This window comes from Hesperophylax consimilis, chromosome 3 (assembly GCF_061612785.1).
Source record: "Hesperophylax consimilis isolate HC1 chromosome 3, BYU_Hcon_1.0, whole genome shotgun sequence".
Classification (NCBI taxonomy): Eukaryota; Metazoa; Arthropoda; class Insecta; order Trichoptera; family Limnephilidae; genus Hesperophylax; species Hesperophylax consimilis.
Window position 1 is genome coordinate 69183 of NC_142838.1, and position 18879 is coordinate 88061.

Below are 18879 nucleotides of genomic sequence, written 5' to 3' on the forward strand. Positions count from 1 at the left end.
GAACTGCTTAGATTAATAAAAATCAGGAAAATTTCATATCTGGGTCATGTACTTCGAGGGGAGAAGTATCACTTGCTCCAGTTAATATTGAAAGGCAAGATAGAGGGTCGCAGAGGGCCTGGTAGGAGACAAATGTCTTGGCTGCGAAATATACGAGAGTGGACCGGCATTAGAAGTGTGGAGGAGCTATTCCGGGCAGCGCAAGACAAAGAGACATTTTCAAGAGTGATCGCCAACGTCGGGGGGACCTGATACGGCACATAAAGAAGAAGAAAAAATATATATAATAATATCCTCACTGGGATCTCCCGTGCTGAGGATTTCATTTACATATTATGTATAATTTAATTATAAGAAAATTAATATTACATCAAAGTTACAAATGAATTTAATTATGAACATATATCATGCAATATAATTTTTTTTTTAATAATTTTAAAATAAGTACGATGTTTTTTGATATACATATATGTATGAAGTGTTTTTTGGTATAGTTCAGTTGATTCTGTTTTAGTCTGTGTTTGATCTCAGTAAATTTTCTATTTCAGATCTCCCTATGTTAAGTATCCAGTTTTTTATTTCAGATTTAAATGTTAAAGTGTTGAGGTTTTTGAGTGAGAGTGGTATTTTGTTGTAGAGTTTAATACTATGATATAAGAAGCTTTTTTGCCCAAATGTTGTATTAGTAATTATTTGTTGGATAAGTTTTTGACCATGAGATCTAGTGTTTCTATTGTACGTGTTTGTTGTTATTTCTTGGGTTTTGTACTTATGAATTTAAATTAGTATAGTTTTAGAATATAGTTGTTTAATTGACATGATGTTAAGATTGGTGAAGATTTCGTTAGTGCTAGTTCTTACAGGAACTTTCAGTATAATTTTCAATATGGCTTTTTGAGATTTAATTAGTGGATTTAGTATATTTTTATTTGCACTGCCCCATCCGATAATACCGTATTCTAACAGTGATTGGCAGAGAACCATGTAGATTTTGATTAAGTCTTTTTTAATGAGCACATTTCTGATAGTTTTGAAAAAATAACTTAATTCAATTCGAATGTTTTAAATGGGCGCATTGTAACGGGGGTTGATATTCTTGATTTCATTTCATTCTTCCGTTGAAAGGGTAGAGTACCACAGTAATAGTACCACACCAGACCTAGGTATTAAAATGTTTAATTAAATTACATTGTTGTTACAAGAAGACCAATCGCCCGTTGATTGTGTTCAATACAATCAAATACCCTAGAGTATTATTAATACGTCCAACTCCAATAAATATTCGCAGTATTTACGTATGTTTGCTGTAAACTGTAGCCAGAAAAAAATAAATGATAGAAAAACCAAGCCTCACAACTCGTGCCACTATGAGGCGCTAGTATAGCATATTACCATCGAAGTGTGTATGGAAAATGTCAGAAGTCGGAGGTAGTATAACTATTCTACAGTATTTGATAAAATCTTCCATTCATTTTACTCTTGTAACAATATATTTTGAACTTGTGATTTGGGTGGTGGGTTATGGATAAGCAACAACCCTGGATAACCCTTTCATAGGTTACCCCAAGTGGTTCACAACGTTCGGTGAATTAGCACCATCATAACAAGTAGGATAAATAAACTCTTAAAGTTATTTTGCTGTACCAATATTTGGTGCTTTTAATTCGCACATTTAATTATTCCGGAGTTCCCGCTAGTAAATATGCCTACGCTTCCATGCCAAGCTTTTAACAAATTTCAGTGACATACGAAAGTTATATTTTTTAATTACCTACACACATTTTTTTTATTACTTGGGCATTAACTATATAACAATTTCTAGATATTTTTGTTCAATTGAGTTTTATTTTCCAATGTACATTTGTTACTTAACTTTTATAGTGATTTGTTTTTGGGGTATTATGCCGTATTTCGCTATCTCCACCATTCACCAGGGCAAATGTATAATCTGACAATGATGGAATCTGCAATGCTGTCCGAAACGTTGGCTAAATAAGAAGATATCGCAACACGGCATAATACCCCATAATACTTTTGGCCGTGAAAATTTAAAATCATACCTATTTGTTTTCAAAAGAATTCATTATTATTTTAGTATAATTTTTAAGTTTGTTTTATGATTGCTAGTTAATGACACTGTTGTGTCGAAACCGGTGGCAAAGTAAACAAAATTTAAGTAACAAATGTACATTGGAAAATGAAACTGAATAAAACAAAGATATCGCTATATAATATGTTGCTTAAATTTTTTACATTATAATTGTATTGTCTATGGACACATATGATATTTTGTTAGCCGTTACACCGGACGACTGAAATCGAAATAAAATCTTTCAACTTTAACCCAAACCCCCACTGACCGTTACTTTTCATTCCTTCTGACACGGTAATATTGTTTTGGATTATGTCATATGTAAAAACTGAAACCAGTAATTGCACATACCTATAAGCTGGATACGCTATGCGCCTTCTATTACGTTTATTTGAAGATCATTTTTTCCAAGTTTCGGGTGCATAACGGAAATTAAAATCTAATCTAAGTTTTTTTTAATGAGCAGGTTAAAATAAATATTTGTAATAAGTAAAAGAAAATATGTATAGTTATTAATATTATTTAATGCCAGCAAACTTCTTTACAAAGGATAGGTATATTTTAATTGAAAAGACCAACACGATCATTAATGACCCTGTTCACATCAATGAAAAAAAGTTGTGTGTTAACTTATTCTAGTAGCGTAGATAATCAGATAGCATCTAGAATCTAATGTTTATTGGCTTGCTAGCATGTAGGATCGTGGTTTATTATGCATCAACTTTTTGTGAAAGAGTTGGTGGAACAGCGTCCGAAGAGGGTGCACGAGCGATATTAATTGTCTTCTACAGATTTGAGGGATTCAGCAACAGGTTCAACTAATTTCTCGTCGTTTCCTTCTGTTTGAACATCGCTGATTCTTTGAACCAATGCAACTGGATCTTCTCTGCTTTCGCTAATTTCATTTCTCTCCTTATTTGGGTTTGGTTCATTTAGCTCAGGAAGCGACTTAAGTTCTACTATTGGAATTGCTACGTCTAAGGCAATGGGTTCATCTACAATCTTCTTTAAGACGACATTGGATATGATGAACTCTGCTACAGGAAGGGGACCAACTGATTTTACTTGTTGTGACACCTGAAGAAAAACAAAACCATTATTTTTTTTATTACATCAACGTTTTTACTAACGTTTTCAAAATAAATTACTAAAATTTACAGCATGGCAACTAAAATTAAAAAGTGTCACCAGAAATAATGATTTTGTCATCGCATGTGAATTGGTGATATTTTTAAGGGTATCGGAAGACTGTGCAAGTTAGTAAGCTTTACATATATTATGTGGGTTGGTAAGCCTACATTCTTTCCACTTAATTAATAATTTTCAAGGGAAATTTCTCAAATTTTCTAAAGGAAATTCTCACAATTTTTTGTCTTCCAATGAATACTTTTATGCTTCAAATTTCAATAATTTTGCTAAACCATAATAATCGATTTAGCAAAATAATTGATATTTAGGGCCTTTGGTGAATTATACATAAGTATGGACACACGGATATTTGGTCAGGGTCATTCCAGCCAACTTCAGGGTTTATCAACATTTTTGTCAGTCGGCCCGCGTTGCCCAATAGCCCGATATCTTTTTCAAAATGCTCGTCACAAAGTGGTAAAGAAAGTGTTTGCGAGAGAAAGCAAATTATACATCTTAGAGATAGGTATAGAGTATTAAAGTTGTTCGGAGGAATCTTCCTCCGTAGACTCGACCTCGCTGAGAACTGCCTGCGTGTCCTTCGAGTCCAGCACGTCCTGCGCGTCCCGAGCAGCGGCGGCAGCGGACGAAGCGGCTGGTGGCGCGGGTGCAGCCTCCGCCGCGGGTTTGAGGTCAACGGGGTCCACGGGCTCGATGGCCTGCGGCTGCACAGTGCAGTCTTCCTGACCCGTCTTTATGAAGAAAGCCCTCGAGATCTTGTATTTGTCTAGAACCCCATAGGCCCTCTGCAGCACCAGGTTGGGGGGCAGGCGATCTCTTGTCATTACCCAAGCACTTTCTGTGAATTCAAACAAAAAGGTGGACATTTTATTAAACTTTTTGAGTCAAAAACTGATTCTGACCACCTTCTTTTATACATTTAAAAAAATAATAATAATAATTTTTCCTATTTTTTTTTTACAGACAATATTTTTTTTTACAGCATAGTAATATTGATTTATATTATATTAGACAAAATCTCCTGATAAAGCTGATGCATGTGCTCAGGGAAAATAGAATTAATATATTACAACTATTTTTTTCTAAAAATTACAACTTACAAATTATATACATTCCTACTTTGGTGTTACGAAAAATCTTTTTTAAATCTTCCAATAAAAATTAATCGTTTTTTTTTCAACCCGTATTACTTACCAGGACACTGATATTATCAAAATTTATGGTGTCTAATTGAAAATGAGCCTAGGTTAGTGACGCGCTCTACGTCTCATTAATAATATTAATTGACCGGTTTAAAGATGATGCATGTATCAACGAAGTGACGATCAAAATGATTGGCGAATTTTTTTTATTTTTTTTATTTATTTTTTATTTTATTTAGTAAATTTAATATAATTACATTTAATACAATATAAGATATGGGTAGTCCCACAAAGCTGTGACACTCAGCTTGTCTGTAGGTTCTACCATTTAATGTTATAACATAATACACATTAGCTTAAGTTTAAATATTAATACCAAATATAATGTTTAGGATAGATAAACGTTTTGTTCATTTATTAACCACTTTTTTGTCAGTTTAGGGCAAGGTTCCTCATTATTTTTCAAGTTAAAGTTTTCGTTAAATTTGTTATAAATCACAGGTATCAAATAGTCAAGTGTTCTGCTACCATACTTATTTGATATTAGTGGAATTTTTAGGCCTTTTTTTCAGTAAATCTTGTTTTGTGACTATGCACCAATGGCTTTTTGTACGCATTTTCTCCCGCATTATCCATAATTATAATAAACCAGAGAAGCCCTTTAATTGGGAGTAGGCCCTCAGAGCCATACAGTAATTTTCAGTTCTTTCTTTGTTTGTAAATGCTAGGCTTAACAATTTTTTTAATTATAGCAGTTTGTAGATTTTGAATGTATTTAATATTAATATTACTCGAGTGTCCCTAAGTTCAAATTCCATATCTAAGTATTGATTCAACCATAGAATGATATATGAGTTTGAGAGTACATCGAGGCAATACAAATATTAATTTATAAAAATTACTCGCCAAACATCGGAGCTGGTTACAAATTTTGATCACACTTTTGTCCCATTTAAAGTTATTGTCTAAGATTATGCCAAGGTAAGTATATTCGTTTGCAAAATCAATTTTTTCACAGCAGCAAATATTATACATTTTTTATGTATACAATCAAAATTATGTGCAGTTATTTTAGGTAAGTTCCACATTTTCAAGCTCGGTGATCTTATATACATGCATTTAGTTTTTTTGACATTAATAATTAATCCTACATCATGAGACCATTTAAGTAGCTCGTTAAAGTCAATTTGTAATTCTTGAATAGCTATTTCAGGGTTTTCATTAGAGACAACTAGTGCAGTATCATCAGCAAAAATAAATCTACGGACTATTTTAAAAAGTTTAGACATGGCAATTACATATATAATGTATAATTTTGGTCCTAAAATTGACCCTTGTGGCACCCCTGATTTAATAAATCTAAAATTACTCATTACATTCAAAATCTTTACATACATTTTTCTATTTGTTAAATAGTTTTTGAAAAATGATAGGAGTTTACCACGGATTCCTATGATTTCGAGTACCTTGATTAATTGTGTATGGCTGAGTGTATCGAAAGCTTTTGAGAAATCAATAAATAATACTAGTACATGTTTTTTTGAGTTAAGCTCTGAATTTATATAATTGGAAAATTTTTCGAGCAGTTTATCACAGCTTTTTTGTTTTTGGAAGCCATACTGACATTCATCAATAATGCCCAAATTATTTAAATATTTATCCAAATTTATAGATATATATTTTTCTAATATTTTTTCTAATGCGGGTAATAAGGAAATAGGCCTATAATTATTTATTACGGTGTGGTCTCCATTTTTAAAAATGGGCCTTATGATGCTGCATTTTAGTTCAGCTGGAATGTGACTTGTGTCAATAATTCTGTTCATTAGGTGAGTAATTATAGGACTAAATAATTTAACATGTTTTTTTAGATCATACATGCGAATTAGATCCACGCCCGGTGTCTTTGAATTTTTCATTCTTCCGATAATGCATTCAGTTTGTTCAGCATTAGCTCTTGGTAGGTACATTGAACGTTGCAAATGTTCTTGCTTCAACTCAGACGCTCGAACATTGCATTCGTGCAATAACTGATTTACACCGTCGTCAAAGAATTTTGCAAAGTTTTCTGCCACCACATCCGCAGTTTGGGAATTTAAGAAATATTTAGATATTACTTCATCACAAACGGATTTATTTTTCCTACCCAATACTTGATTTACTTCATTCCATGTTTTTTTAATGTCCTTGAAACAATGTTTAAATTTGTTATTATAGTATATTTTTTTGTGTTTAATATTTTTTTTATTTAGTTTATTTCTGTATTTCTTGAATTTGATTTCATATATTTTATTGTTAGGCGTGTTTTTCCATTTCCTCCATAATGTGTCACGTAGTTGTATATTTTCAATGAGATTATAATTTATCCAGCCCTTTTGGTTGTTACGCTGTTTATTTGTATTTGATTTTGTTTCAGTACTTTTTCGTAAACATATTTGAACTTAATTTCTTCATAAATTAAGTAAGGTTCCGTTATGTTTAGTATTTCATTCCAATCAGTGATTTCAATGAGTAGGTCGATTTTTTTTCCGATATTACAGTATATTTCGTATGGTGCGATTTATTGGTGGTACCTGCCTCATAGGTAGAGAAACGCATCGTTGTTGCAATAAGGTAGTGATCCGCTATTATAGTTTCACATACACATGAGCTGATTTCATTTGTCTCTCTCTCTCTTACATAGATATGGTCTAGCCATGTAGCCGTTACATAGTGAGTCAGTATGGCTTCACGGGTCACGTCATTAATATATTTTAAAAATCCAAATTTAGCCATAATGTTTTCATATTGCATTACAATTGGTTCCTGATAATTTAATAAGTTTATGTTCGTATCCCCAAGTACCATAACGGATTCTTTAATTTCAATATTTCCCAATATTACATCTAGCTCTTCGAGAAATATTTTTTTATTTGAATTAGGTGGTCTGTATATTGCCAATATATGTAGACGTTTATGTTTTTTGACAGAAATAGTTCCGTAGACACATTCAAATTTAATTGGCACTATGTTAATTTGTTCAAACGTTAGGTGATCTTTCACATATAAAATAATCCCGCCTCCCGATTTGTTTTTTCGACAAAAATAATGAGAAGTGAAACCCAATATTTTGTATAGATGTATATCATTTTCATTAATCGACGTTTCACAACGCGTGATTATATCAATATTACTTAGAGAGCTAGAGATAACGACAAGAAACGTATCCCAATATTTTTATAAGGATCGAATGTTTAAGTTGATTGCAGTTAAATTATTATTTCCCGAAACATGTTTTTGGATAATCCAGTTCTCAAAACTTTGTGTGCGTTCATAAGCGATTTCAGAGGTGTCAAAATCTACGTTCAAATCACCCATATTGAATAATATTTTAATAGGCGGCAATAGTATGTAAACAAGTGTGAGAATTTATCAAGGCAAATAAATTGTATAAATATTTTTACGGAAGTAAACATTACCAATATATTCCTAGTTAGATTTTTGCTTTGTTCAGAAAGTTTTTGGTTAAATAATTGACAAAAATAAATATTTTTTCTACATTTATGAGTATACCTAGGATAAACTAACATCAATATACATTTCAATACTCCCGTGTTAACACTATAGATACCGGACAATAAATTAGAATATAATATATTTAAAGAAGAAAAAAATATTAAAGATATGAGATACTCATATTTCGGAAGTAAAAGATATACATTATTGTGCTTATCAGAAGAAGATGTTAAGTATTTAAATAAAGTTTTGGTTAGAAGCATTGATTTTTTAGAATAATAATACATATAAACATACCTAATCATAGTCTATGCGACTTTGCGCTATATGCATCATCTTTTTAAAGTAAGTGCAGTTTGTGTTGTTTGCTTTATGATTAGTGTTAAGGGTCATCTTAAAAGTATTGTTTTGGTAAATACAGTTGCTACATGTTTCTTCCGAGTTTTTGTTTGGGCATTCCTTCCATTCGTGATCCTTAGCACAATGTAAGCAGGTCGCGCTTTTGTCTTTGCTCAAACATTTCAGTGCAGTGTGTCCAAATTTAAAGCAGTGGTAGCACTGCGTCAGGGGGTTGGCATCTTCCACTCGTACTCTGCTGAATCCTATATTGATTTTTCCTTTTCAATGAGGTAGGACCTCAGTGCTCCGCTGGTTTCAAGTATATAGTTAGTGAGTCCATTTTGTACTTTAGGTTTAAACATTTTTATTAGTTTTACAGTGTTTTTTGTATCATTTTCCATTATATCTTTGATACCTTCATTTTGGGTTTTTAAAGCCTCGATTATATCTTTTTCTGTCAGATCTGCCTGTAGATTTCTTATGAAAATTTTTGGGTTTTTCTTTTTTAGTTCTTCCGCAACCATATTTTTTTTGAGCGTTTTGTTAATTTCATCCGTCAATTTTTCTGCGTGGACTTTAGTAGGGCAATATATTATCAGTTTATTTTGGGCGGCTTTACGAACTCCATTTACTGCAATGCCTAAATTTGATATTTTTATTTTTTTGAAAATTTGTTCTTTTATTGCGTCTGATGTCATATTTGAATTTTCACTTTTAATAATCAATGAATATTTCGATTACGGGATTTCTTTTAGTCGACTTGTATAGGTTTTTTTTCCATATAACTTGAATTTTCAATTTTTTTTTCTAATTTTTCTATAAGTTTGGTTTGCAGAGAAACAATCTTGTTTTGAAATGAAGTTTTTTCGTGCATCCATTTTTCTTCTAGAAGTTTGATGTTTGTTTCCAGATTAGTTTTGGCCTTGGAGTCCTGTTTGGTAGAAATATTTGAGATTTCTAGTTTAATATGTTCTATTATTTGTAGCACGTCCATAATGGGTTGGGTTTAGTGACCGCAGTCACCTCACTCGCGGCAAAATACTAGTAACGGTGTAACAATACTCTAATATTGTAAAGACGAAAGTATTTACGTTAATGCTTTGGCCATCGAAAAGATTACATGGAAAACAAAATAAAAAAAATTAGGATCGCTTTCCATCCAACGACCATTATAGTACCTCATTTTTTCCCTCACTCATAATCTTGGGAATAGATATTCTGATCTGGAGGATGGTGTATTTTTACTACCAAATTATAACTTGTATATAAAAAAATACGTGTTCGATATGCCTACCTATTAATTATGTATCTATTTTAAAGGTTGGGCTGATAGATAAGGCTGCCTTGTGGAACAGTTTATGTAACCAATAATAGATTTACATTGAATATAGTTGAGTGATAAAACGATTTTAAATTTTCAAAATGTTTAGTAGAAAAATATTAATGTTTGGCGACTAGCTATTTAAAAGCTGAATCATTTTTCCATTGGTAGTTTAGTTTTGCATCTGGGAACAACAAAAGTCCTGTGCCTGCTTTGTGCCTGCGCTTTCTTGTTAAGTTGTCAGGAACATAAAATATATATTTTTTAATAATATCCAGAATACAGATATTAACGCTCAGAAGATTATGTTATCAGCAAAGCAGTTTTCTGACTTTTGATTTAATTTATTTACAGATTTCCTAAAAATGAGTTTACTGACTTTAGCATATTTATATTGGATTAAATGTAGTATATATATACTTTACTTTTATATTTGTATTATTAAGGATTTGTTTGAATAAGAGCTAAAACTATACTGAGGCTGTGTGCAGGTTTTTATTCCTTCCGGAGAATCCAAAAAAAGCTTAAATCAAATAATTAAAAGCATAAAAAGTTTAAATTTAAAAAAAAAACCGAAGATCATTTCGTTTTTTTTTTTTATATAAACTTTTCATTTTCGCTATATCTTGCAAGTTTATTTTTTGTAGGATTAGTGTGGCTGGGAAGGCCGTCATAAAATTTAGTTGCTTGAACAAAAAAGTTCTTTATCAACGAAATGTTGGGAGTCATTATGGATAGTTGAAATTCTACTCCATTTAGGTTCATTTAATGCAACTTTAATGGCTTTGTTTGGAAAGTTTTGAATTATTTTTATGTGACTTGGAGCAGCATGCTCCCAAACGGGGCAAGCGTAGGTGAAGCCTGGCCTTATAGTGGTTTTTTATAACAGTAATTTATTGTCCTTTGATAGACGACTGTTTTACCATCATCGGGTAGAGTGCTGCTAGACATTTATTTGCTGCTTTTATTTTTTCGTGAGCTTGGAGTCAAGCGTTACAGCTAGGTATTTAATCGATTTTTCCCATGGAACCTTTTCCCCAAACAGTCTAATTAATGGGAGCCGTTTTGGCCGTGTCTTTGACAAAACGGTTTCGGCGTTTTTTGTTGGATTTATTGATATTCTCCATTTTTTACACCACTCTTCAGTTAGAGTGGTTTGTCCCTGAACACGCTTTGTGGCGATGCTCTCGACGCTTGAACTAGACATGAATGATTTTAACGTTATGATCTATTGGTTTAGAAATATCGCTAGAAATAGATATTGTATAAGCATGGAGAGAGTTGGCTGTCTTGTGGTACTCCAGCTGATAGGGGGGGGCGGATTGTGGAGAATATGTTGTCTATTTAAACTTTAAAAGATCTATCTTTAGGTAAGTCTTAATGAATAACCAAGAGAGTTCATTTTGAGTTGATATTGAAGTCCTCCGTGATGTGTTCCACAACACGCAGGAGTTGGTGAGAGATGGAATTACCTGCTCTAAAACCATGTTGGAAGCCTGGCAAAAATTTACTGTCCTGAGTGAAGGAATTTTTCCAGGATTTTATCTAGGCATGGAAGGAGGATGATTGGCCGATGATTCTCCGTTAGTAATGGAACCTTGCCTGGTTTGGGAATTCAAATTACGTCAGCTTCTTTAAAATCTTCTGGAAAGCAACGTAGTTGAAGTGAAGCGTTGCAGATGGTTGTTATAGGTTGACAGATATTTTAAAAATATTTTTGAAATGCCGTCAGGACCGGCCACTTTTTTTTTCAGGGGATCTTCAGGGTCTAGATTTAAGATTGCTTCTACTTTTGAATCCACCTTTGCTACGAAGGCAGGGTCATCGTAGTCAGTGTTTGGAGTGAATTGACTTTGAAGGCTATCCTGCAAAGCAGTTTTTCTCTTATCGGCGAGACTATTTATACCTACACATAGCATACTGGACAAAAAGGCTGATGAATATAACCTGGGATAATACCCAAAGTCTCTAAGATATAAATATCTCAGAAACTTCTTCTGTACTTACTCTACAATTGTAGAGTAAGTCAAATCCAACAGTCCCCATATTATTAAGCGGTTTTAAACTATGGTATATTATTTATAATAAATGATTTGGTACAGTTGAAGACGGAGGATTTGCGCACAAGTGCATGAAATCCAGGCTAGCATAGCTATTGAAATTGGGATAGCCAACTAACATAGGCAAAGGGAATGTATTTGATTCTGGAATTCTAGTAAAGAAAGAATTTGAACTTCAAGAGACATGTGCGTTATTATGACATCAATTAATATTAGAGTCCCAGAACTAGAGACAGGTCATTGTTTCACATCGAATTGCTTCAGCCACTATCTGGACAGATTATTTTTACTAAGAACTTGCTGTCATCACAATCTAAAAAAATGCATTGATACTGATTACACTTTGTTGATATAGAGCCTTATAATAATTGAAAGCTCTTTTTAGGGAAACGAAGGAGAGTAAGTACTGGGAAGGAAAGGGGTATGAGGGGTGGGTAGGAAGGGGTATGTGGGGGGCAATGTGTCCAGGAGTGACGGATGTACGAATCCATCCCCTCTACTAAGGCGATGGGTCGAGAGAGTCCAGCTGGAGAAGTAAAAAGGTCCCCCTAAACCGGTCTCTCATATTACTCATCCGCCGACAAGACTTAGATAAACCTCATCCCATAAACCTGGGAAACATTGCTAAGTTACCAAACGTAGCAAACCACTTGGGGTGACCTATGGCCGGGGAGGTGTTGGTCATCCAATAAATGGTTACCGGGGCGGCGGTGCCCAAACCCGCCTGCAAAATTGAAAAGTTGAATTGCCATATATGGTTTTGGATTTCTCAGAAATTATGTTTGTCTGAGTTTTCTATTATTTTTAGAATGTGCAGAATTATTTAGATAATTATCTTTATACATTAGTAATGTTGTATGGTACAAGTATAATGCATTTAGCTATCTGACTTTAACTTAGTAATTTTGGATGGTACAAATATAATTTATTTAGCTTTCTGACTTGAAATTAGTAATGTTGCATGGTACAAGGACGAGTACAGTGCATTTAGCTTTTTTACTTTAAATTATTTAAACAGAAGTTCTGCTGAATATATACATATACATGGTTTAAGTAAAATTGTTTTAAATATTCTTTTTTGTGGTTTGTAAAATGGTTATGGGTGTTTTTTTACAAATTCTATCTCATCTTTTAAAGCCATATTGTATTATTGGTTAACAAAAGGCAATGTACGTTTATCAATATATTTTTTTTATTTTTTGGATGGTGTGAAGATTTGTTTTTGTTCGTATTTTTTTTTTTAATTAAAGATGAAGTATAACATACGCATGTGGACCAGGCCGATGCTGCAGCTGGACCACATGGCGGCGAAGGTGTCGTAGTCCGTGTCGAGTATGGAGCGTGTCGTGGGGCAGCGGTAGCGAGGAGTACTTCACTTACTAGTACTTCACCGACAGCGTATTATGATACTATATATATGGTGTCTAACTAACCAGCTGTCTAACCAGTGGCGGCTCGTGACTTTTGGGTTACTAGAGTGCTAATATTACAAAAAATGGCATTATTGATGTTGTTGTAGCTGAAAACGATTTTTTATTTTTTTTCGAAAAAATGATTTTTTGTACGAAGATTTTCAGGAATTCCGTGCGGCGCACGGCTAGACTGAAATTTCCTGAAAATCTTCATACAAAAAATCGCTTTTCAAAAAAAAATAAAAAATCGTTTTCAGCTATAACAACATCAGAAATGCCATTTTTTTATATTAGCACTCAAGTACACCCAAACGTCACGAGCCGCCACTATGTCTAACCATCATGTCATTTTTCCGCAAGGGTGGGATACATATATGAAGATGGAATACCAGTAAAGAAACGAGAGGAGTTGAACATACGCGTGTGGACTGGGCCGATGCCGCTACAGGACCACATCACGGCGAAGGTGTCGTAGTCGGTGTCCAGGATGGTGTAGTGCGTGTCGTAGGGCAGCGGCAGCGAGGAATACTTCACCGACAGCTTCCCTTCGCCGTCCCTCCCAACGTGCTGCAGCTGTCCCTCGATCACTCGCTTAAATCCAGTTCTGGAAAACAGGTACATAAAATCAATATACATTTTAAAAGTAAGTGCACAGCGATAGAAAACACAACAAAACTCAGAAACGAGTTCCGGTACGATCACGGGACTTATATGGTGTGGTAGCCTCTTATTCATGAATAAGGTTCCAGTTTTTACCTGAAGGGCGTGTTTTTGAAGATATAAGGTCTGTTTCGCTCTCTAGAAAATTCTAGACCAGTCCAGAACATTCGAGAGTATTCGAGAGCATTCTACAACATTCCAGAACATCCCAGAACTTTGTTGAATATTCTGTAACGTTCGGGAACATCCCGAAACCTCCCATATTATAATGAACTAAAAACAGGATTACAGGACGTTTCCTGATAAAATTTTAGTACATTCGTAATCGTTACAATACATCGGTATCTCTAAATAGTATAAAACAAAATCACTAACTGCGTCTGTCTGTGCCCTTAGATCTTCTAAACGATGTAAGGGGAGTTTGATAGGGTTTTCATTGTCATTTAGAGAATTTCTTCCGGAAAGTTTATATATATACATATTATATATAATACATGGATATTATATTTATTGAAAGTAGAGAAAAGCCGAGCGATGCCGGATACACGTATTCTTTTTAATTCATCTCCACCATTTTCATACTGATTGTGGGTTAAAATCTAAAGTAAAAAATAAATAATTTCAATAACAGCAGTAGTATTTTAGCCCCTAGTTCCGGGGTGGAAGATGCTTTCAGTATGTCGGTGAGACAATAACTCTAGCGCTAAGTTTCGACTGCGTCTGCGACTGCGACTGCGTCGAAACTTGCGTGTAGGAGATATAGATTTATATTGATGCTTTAAAGGTTGACAGTGGTTGCTACTCACATAGCGCTCTTTATCTCGTTGTAAACAAAAACCCTTCCATCTGACATCTTCTCGTAGGTCGTGGTTACGCAGCGACTCCCCAGTTCCGTCACAGTGAAGTACCGCTCAGCTTCGTGCCAGGTCCCGAGGAACCGGTTCATGTCGAAGTTCGCCATGGCCTGCGAAGAATAAACATCCACTGGAAACTGGTGATTTGTGACGAGTGGTGGTGTCGGTGTATGCGATGGCATACCGTCTCGTGGTGATGTCACGAGTCACCGTGCTTGCGTAATGAATGCACTTGACAACCGGAACATGCATATTGCTTATGCGTAGGTATTTCTTTGTAGGTAGGTTATTGTGTATAACGGGTATGCCAGACCCAGAGTGGGACCGTATCACATTGTAGCCAATGCCAAGTTTACCAATTAACATGCCCGAGCTTTGTTTGTATTGGGTAACGCATGTTCAGCCGGTTCTTGAACCAGAATAACTTAAGATTAATAAATTCACAAGAGATTTTGATTGATTGCAGAAGTTTATTACTCTTTTGCCTTTGTTTTCCGAAGTGATTAAACAAGAAAAAATAAAAATGTGTAAAAATATATTCTTTTTTACTCAGTAGCACGAATAGCACTGCTGTCGTAAAATCGATAACGAAATTGCATTGAATTTTAATTAATATTTTTTTTACATAATAAAATAATGTACATAATGAATGAATAAAACTAATTTAATTTTATCTTCGTAGATGATTATTAATGTTTTTGTAATGCGAAATAAAATTATAAACATAACAATCAAGTTTTAGAATGTAATTTACATTACTTGGCATTTATGAAAAAATAAAATAGGTAGTATAAAACAAAGTTTTTCAAAAATGAAGAATATTTGTATTTTTTTCTTTTCAGTGTCCTTTTTCCTCATTCAATACATAAATCATCATTGTTATTATTACTTCCAACGGTTTCTATTTAAAAAGAACCTTTGAATCTTTAATAGGTAGATAACTTTAATAACACATGTTTCCTCCTGAAATCTAATGATATGCAAAGGCAATATGAACTGTACAAATTGTAAGATGCTATTAGATAACAAAAACGAAAGAAAATTCGGTTGATGAATATTTTCGGTAGCCAATAAAATGAATTCATAATGTTGATTTACCTGGTAATCAGGGCACCAGCCGAGAGAAGGGATCTGCGCAGAGGCCGCAGCGACCAGAGTCCACAGGAGGAGGGTGTTGGCGGTCCACATGTTGGTGCGAGCTGCTTATCGGGTCAGGTCAGAGAGGCGGGCGACGGCAGATCGGCGTGGAATAAGCGCGCGCGGCTGGAGGCTGCACCTTTATACCCGGGTGAGTTGCCTATCTACTGCCTACTGCACTTGAAGAAACTCGATGCTAGCCGATTCTCCTTGCGGACAATGCTCTTCTTCGTTGATGTGGTTTTCCTACAAATTAACAACGTCTTTTGCAAATGTTTATGAAGACGCCTAGTTTATTACAACACATGTTTGAATTATACCTTTTGACATGTATCTTTTAAAAAGCATACAGCGCACATTCATTGAGAGTTTTATGTTAGTTTGTCACGACGACAGCCACAATACTAAATATGAAGAAACTAATATAATGATGGGTACATTGCTCTAATTATGATTTTGCCTTAAATACACCAAAAAACTTTTATGACATTTACCTTTATTGAAAGAAAGGCTACAAACACATAATTTATTTATAAAGGTAAAGGCTAAAACACATCATTTATTTGAGAAAATATGAAGAAGACTTTTTAATAACTGATGAAATTTTTACAAAACTAAATTTAACCGATGAACAAGGGAAGGGAAGCAATAATCAAACCTTATTACAGGCACATTAGTTGTTACCTTTTTTAAGCCTTTCTTTTAAAGGAATTGGTGGTTTAAATAATAGCAAAACTGTTTGTTTATAACGTAAAAAAATAATATACATAGAATGTACAAAATATTGATCACTTGCACAGTGCTTCTGAATTAGATTTGTTTCATTTATTACTAATTTTAGGTAGATAATATATGCAGTGGCGGCTCGTAACTTTTGGGTGTTTTAAAGTGTTAATATTATAAAAAATGGCATTATTGATGTTGATGTTGCTGAAAATGATTTTTTATTTTTTCGGAAACTCGTTTTTTTGTGTAAAGATTTTCAGGAAATCCGTGTGACGCACGGTCAAACTGAAATTTCCTGAAAATCTTCATTAAAAAAATCAAAAATTTTCGAAAAAAAAATAAAAATCATTTTAAGCTACAACAACATCAATAATGCCATTTTTTGTAATATTAGCACTCAAAAACATCCAAAATTCACGAGCCGCCACTGAATATATGTACTGGTTAAAAAACAAATACAGGTTTTTACCAGATATTATTTTGTAACAACTCGTTGTAATGCGTGTTTTGTAACAGTACTAAATTAACATAATTTTTGTAACAGTACTAAATTAACATAATTTTTGTAACAGTATTAAATTAAACTACACACCGTTTTAAGAATGCTCGAATAAAGTAAGTTCACAACATAGCCTTTTTGATTGTTTTATGCATATTTTACCTATGAACTAAGAAAAATAAGACTTGAACAAACACCTTTCAACCCATGTTTTTTTATTTAATTGAAAAATTTAAATGTTTAACTAGTTTGCAAACAAAATGTTTAAGAAGTATGAATCAATTCTTTATCGACATGTCAGACTAGTTTTTTATAATATTCACTGTAATTAGAGTCCCTTGTCTTTAAACTAAGATATTTACATTCTGAGTGACATTAAATTCACTGTCTTTGGTCTAATTTATATTCGGAATACCATTATTGAAATCGAAGGATTGGAAAAAATGTTTTATAAACTGCAGAGATGCTGCAGTATTTGCTGCTTCCTTTCGGAGGACCGTTTTCGGTCTTTAATATTTAAATTTTAAATTTGCCTCATAGCTAATAGCGAATTTATCGTTGCTTCTCGTGGACGGGTAATCCGGCGTAAAATACTTCTGAAAGGGATTTAATCAATTCCTTTATCGAAATAATGTTTTTTATATTTACGCTATGGCAATAAATATTAGCCGAATAACATTTATGTTTGATTTCGTGGTGTTTCCTCGACTAGGTGCGGCGTATCAAAATGTGAAGTTGGAGTTTATTTATTGAATTGTAAAAGTTTTATTAAGTTAATTAAAAAATTGCCAAGACACTGAGAACAGAACAATTTCCGCACTTTAACGGAAAAATGGATTTGTAGGAACATAAAAAACATTCAGACTGACATCGGCCATAATCTGTATTATTCGGTAATAATGAATTGAGTATTTAGATGATGTTTCTCTAACGAATATTTAATTTTCTCCATAATTTGTTGACAAATGGTTTAAAAGCTTCTTTAATAAGACCTGTGTAGCAGACTACATTCTTTATTTGGGGTAGATACCCTTCGTCAAACAAGTACCCCTCTCTCTTTTTGTTTAAGAGCACAACTGTGGTATCGTTTATTTCGAAGAACGAATGCAGTAAGTGAATCGTTGCTGATAATTTATTTATGATTATTTTTACCTGCTCCTAAAATATTAAATATAAAAGTGAGATTTTATTTTTCTCAAATAAGCGCTATTTTTATACTGAATAATCCGCTTTAGCTATCGCATTGGGATTCTGCTAAGGGCGCTCTAGTCAGAAGCCAATGGCCTGGGATGCCCTTCCATGGTACTATGCATGGCAACCGACCCACACTACTATACTACCACAATACGTACCCAGCGCACTCCGCAAGTACTGTGCCCTGTACAGTTGTAAATTGCTGTATACAACTAGCTTCTAGCAACTAGCTTCTAGCTTCTAGCTGGCTTCTGGCTTCTGGCGTCCAGCAAAAAAACTGGTATCGTCACACGTGATCATAATGGTCATCGTTGGAAAAGTCACATTTTTCTTGGCAAACTAGTTAGGTAGATCCACTTTTTTAATGAAATAACAAACAAGCATTATTATCTTTAAGAGTTTACGTACATAGGTAAAGTATATACGTATGTATACATATTTAGGTTTATTTTTATTAATAAATAAATAATAGCAACCTTTGGATTGAATTTATAGACACGTTTAAAAGAATAATCTTATACTATAATATTAAACGCACGTAAAAACTAAACTAAAATATATTATAGTCGCTTAATGTAGCATTATAATTGTGAAAAGAGCCATACTTTAAACCTTAGTCGACTGGTGCCACTCGGGATAGTCCAGAGGAGTTCTTCGGCTGCAGTCCACAACTCTTGGTCCATCCAGTCCAGGTCAATCCAAGCCGCGCCAACACTGCGTCCCACTGGCGAATATGTACTGAATGCAGTTTAGCTTCAACTTCTTTAGTAGGGCTTCAGTGTCGGTATGCTACTGCAAG

At 33.8% G+C, this 18879-nt stretch overlaps 1 protein-coding gene across 2 annotated transcripts; it reads right to left on the reverse strand.

The window, feature by feature from the left end:
• Nucleotides 1-2598: 2598 nt before the first annotated feature.
• On the reverse strand, nt 2599-18868 carry LOC149424787 (apolipoprotein D-like). 2 transcript variants are annotated; one of them, XM_089647040.1, is made up of 6 exons: nt 18693-18868; nt 15623-15907; nt 14477-14634; nt 13430-13614; nt 3796-4079; nt 2599-3169 (listed from the first exon to the last, which is right to left on the reverse strand). In XM_089647040.1, the coding sequence occupies exons 2-6, from the start codon at nt 15710-15712 to the stop codon at nt 2867-2869; spliced, it is 1020 nt and encodes a 339-aa protein (XP_089503166.1). In that variant the 5' UTR covers nt 15713-15907; nt 18693-18868; the 3' UTR covers nt 2599-2866. The 2 variants fall into 2 exon arrangements, with proteins under 2 accessions (XP_089503166.1, XP_089503162.1); XM_089647036.1 differs by having other exon boundaries at nt 18686-18868.
• Nucleotides 18869-18879: the final 11 nt, after the last annotated feature.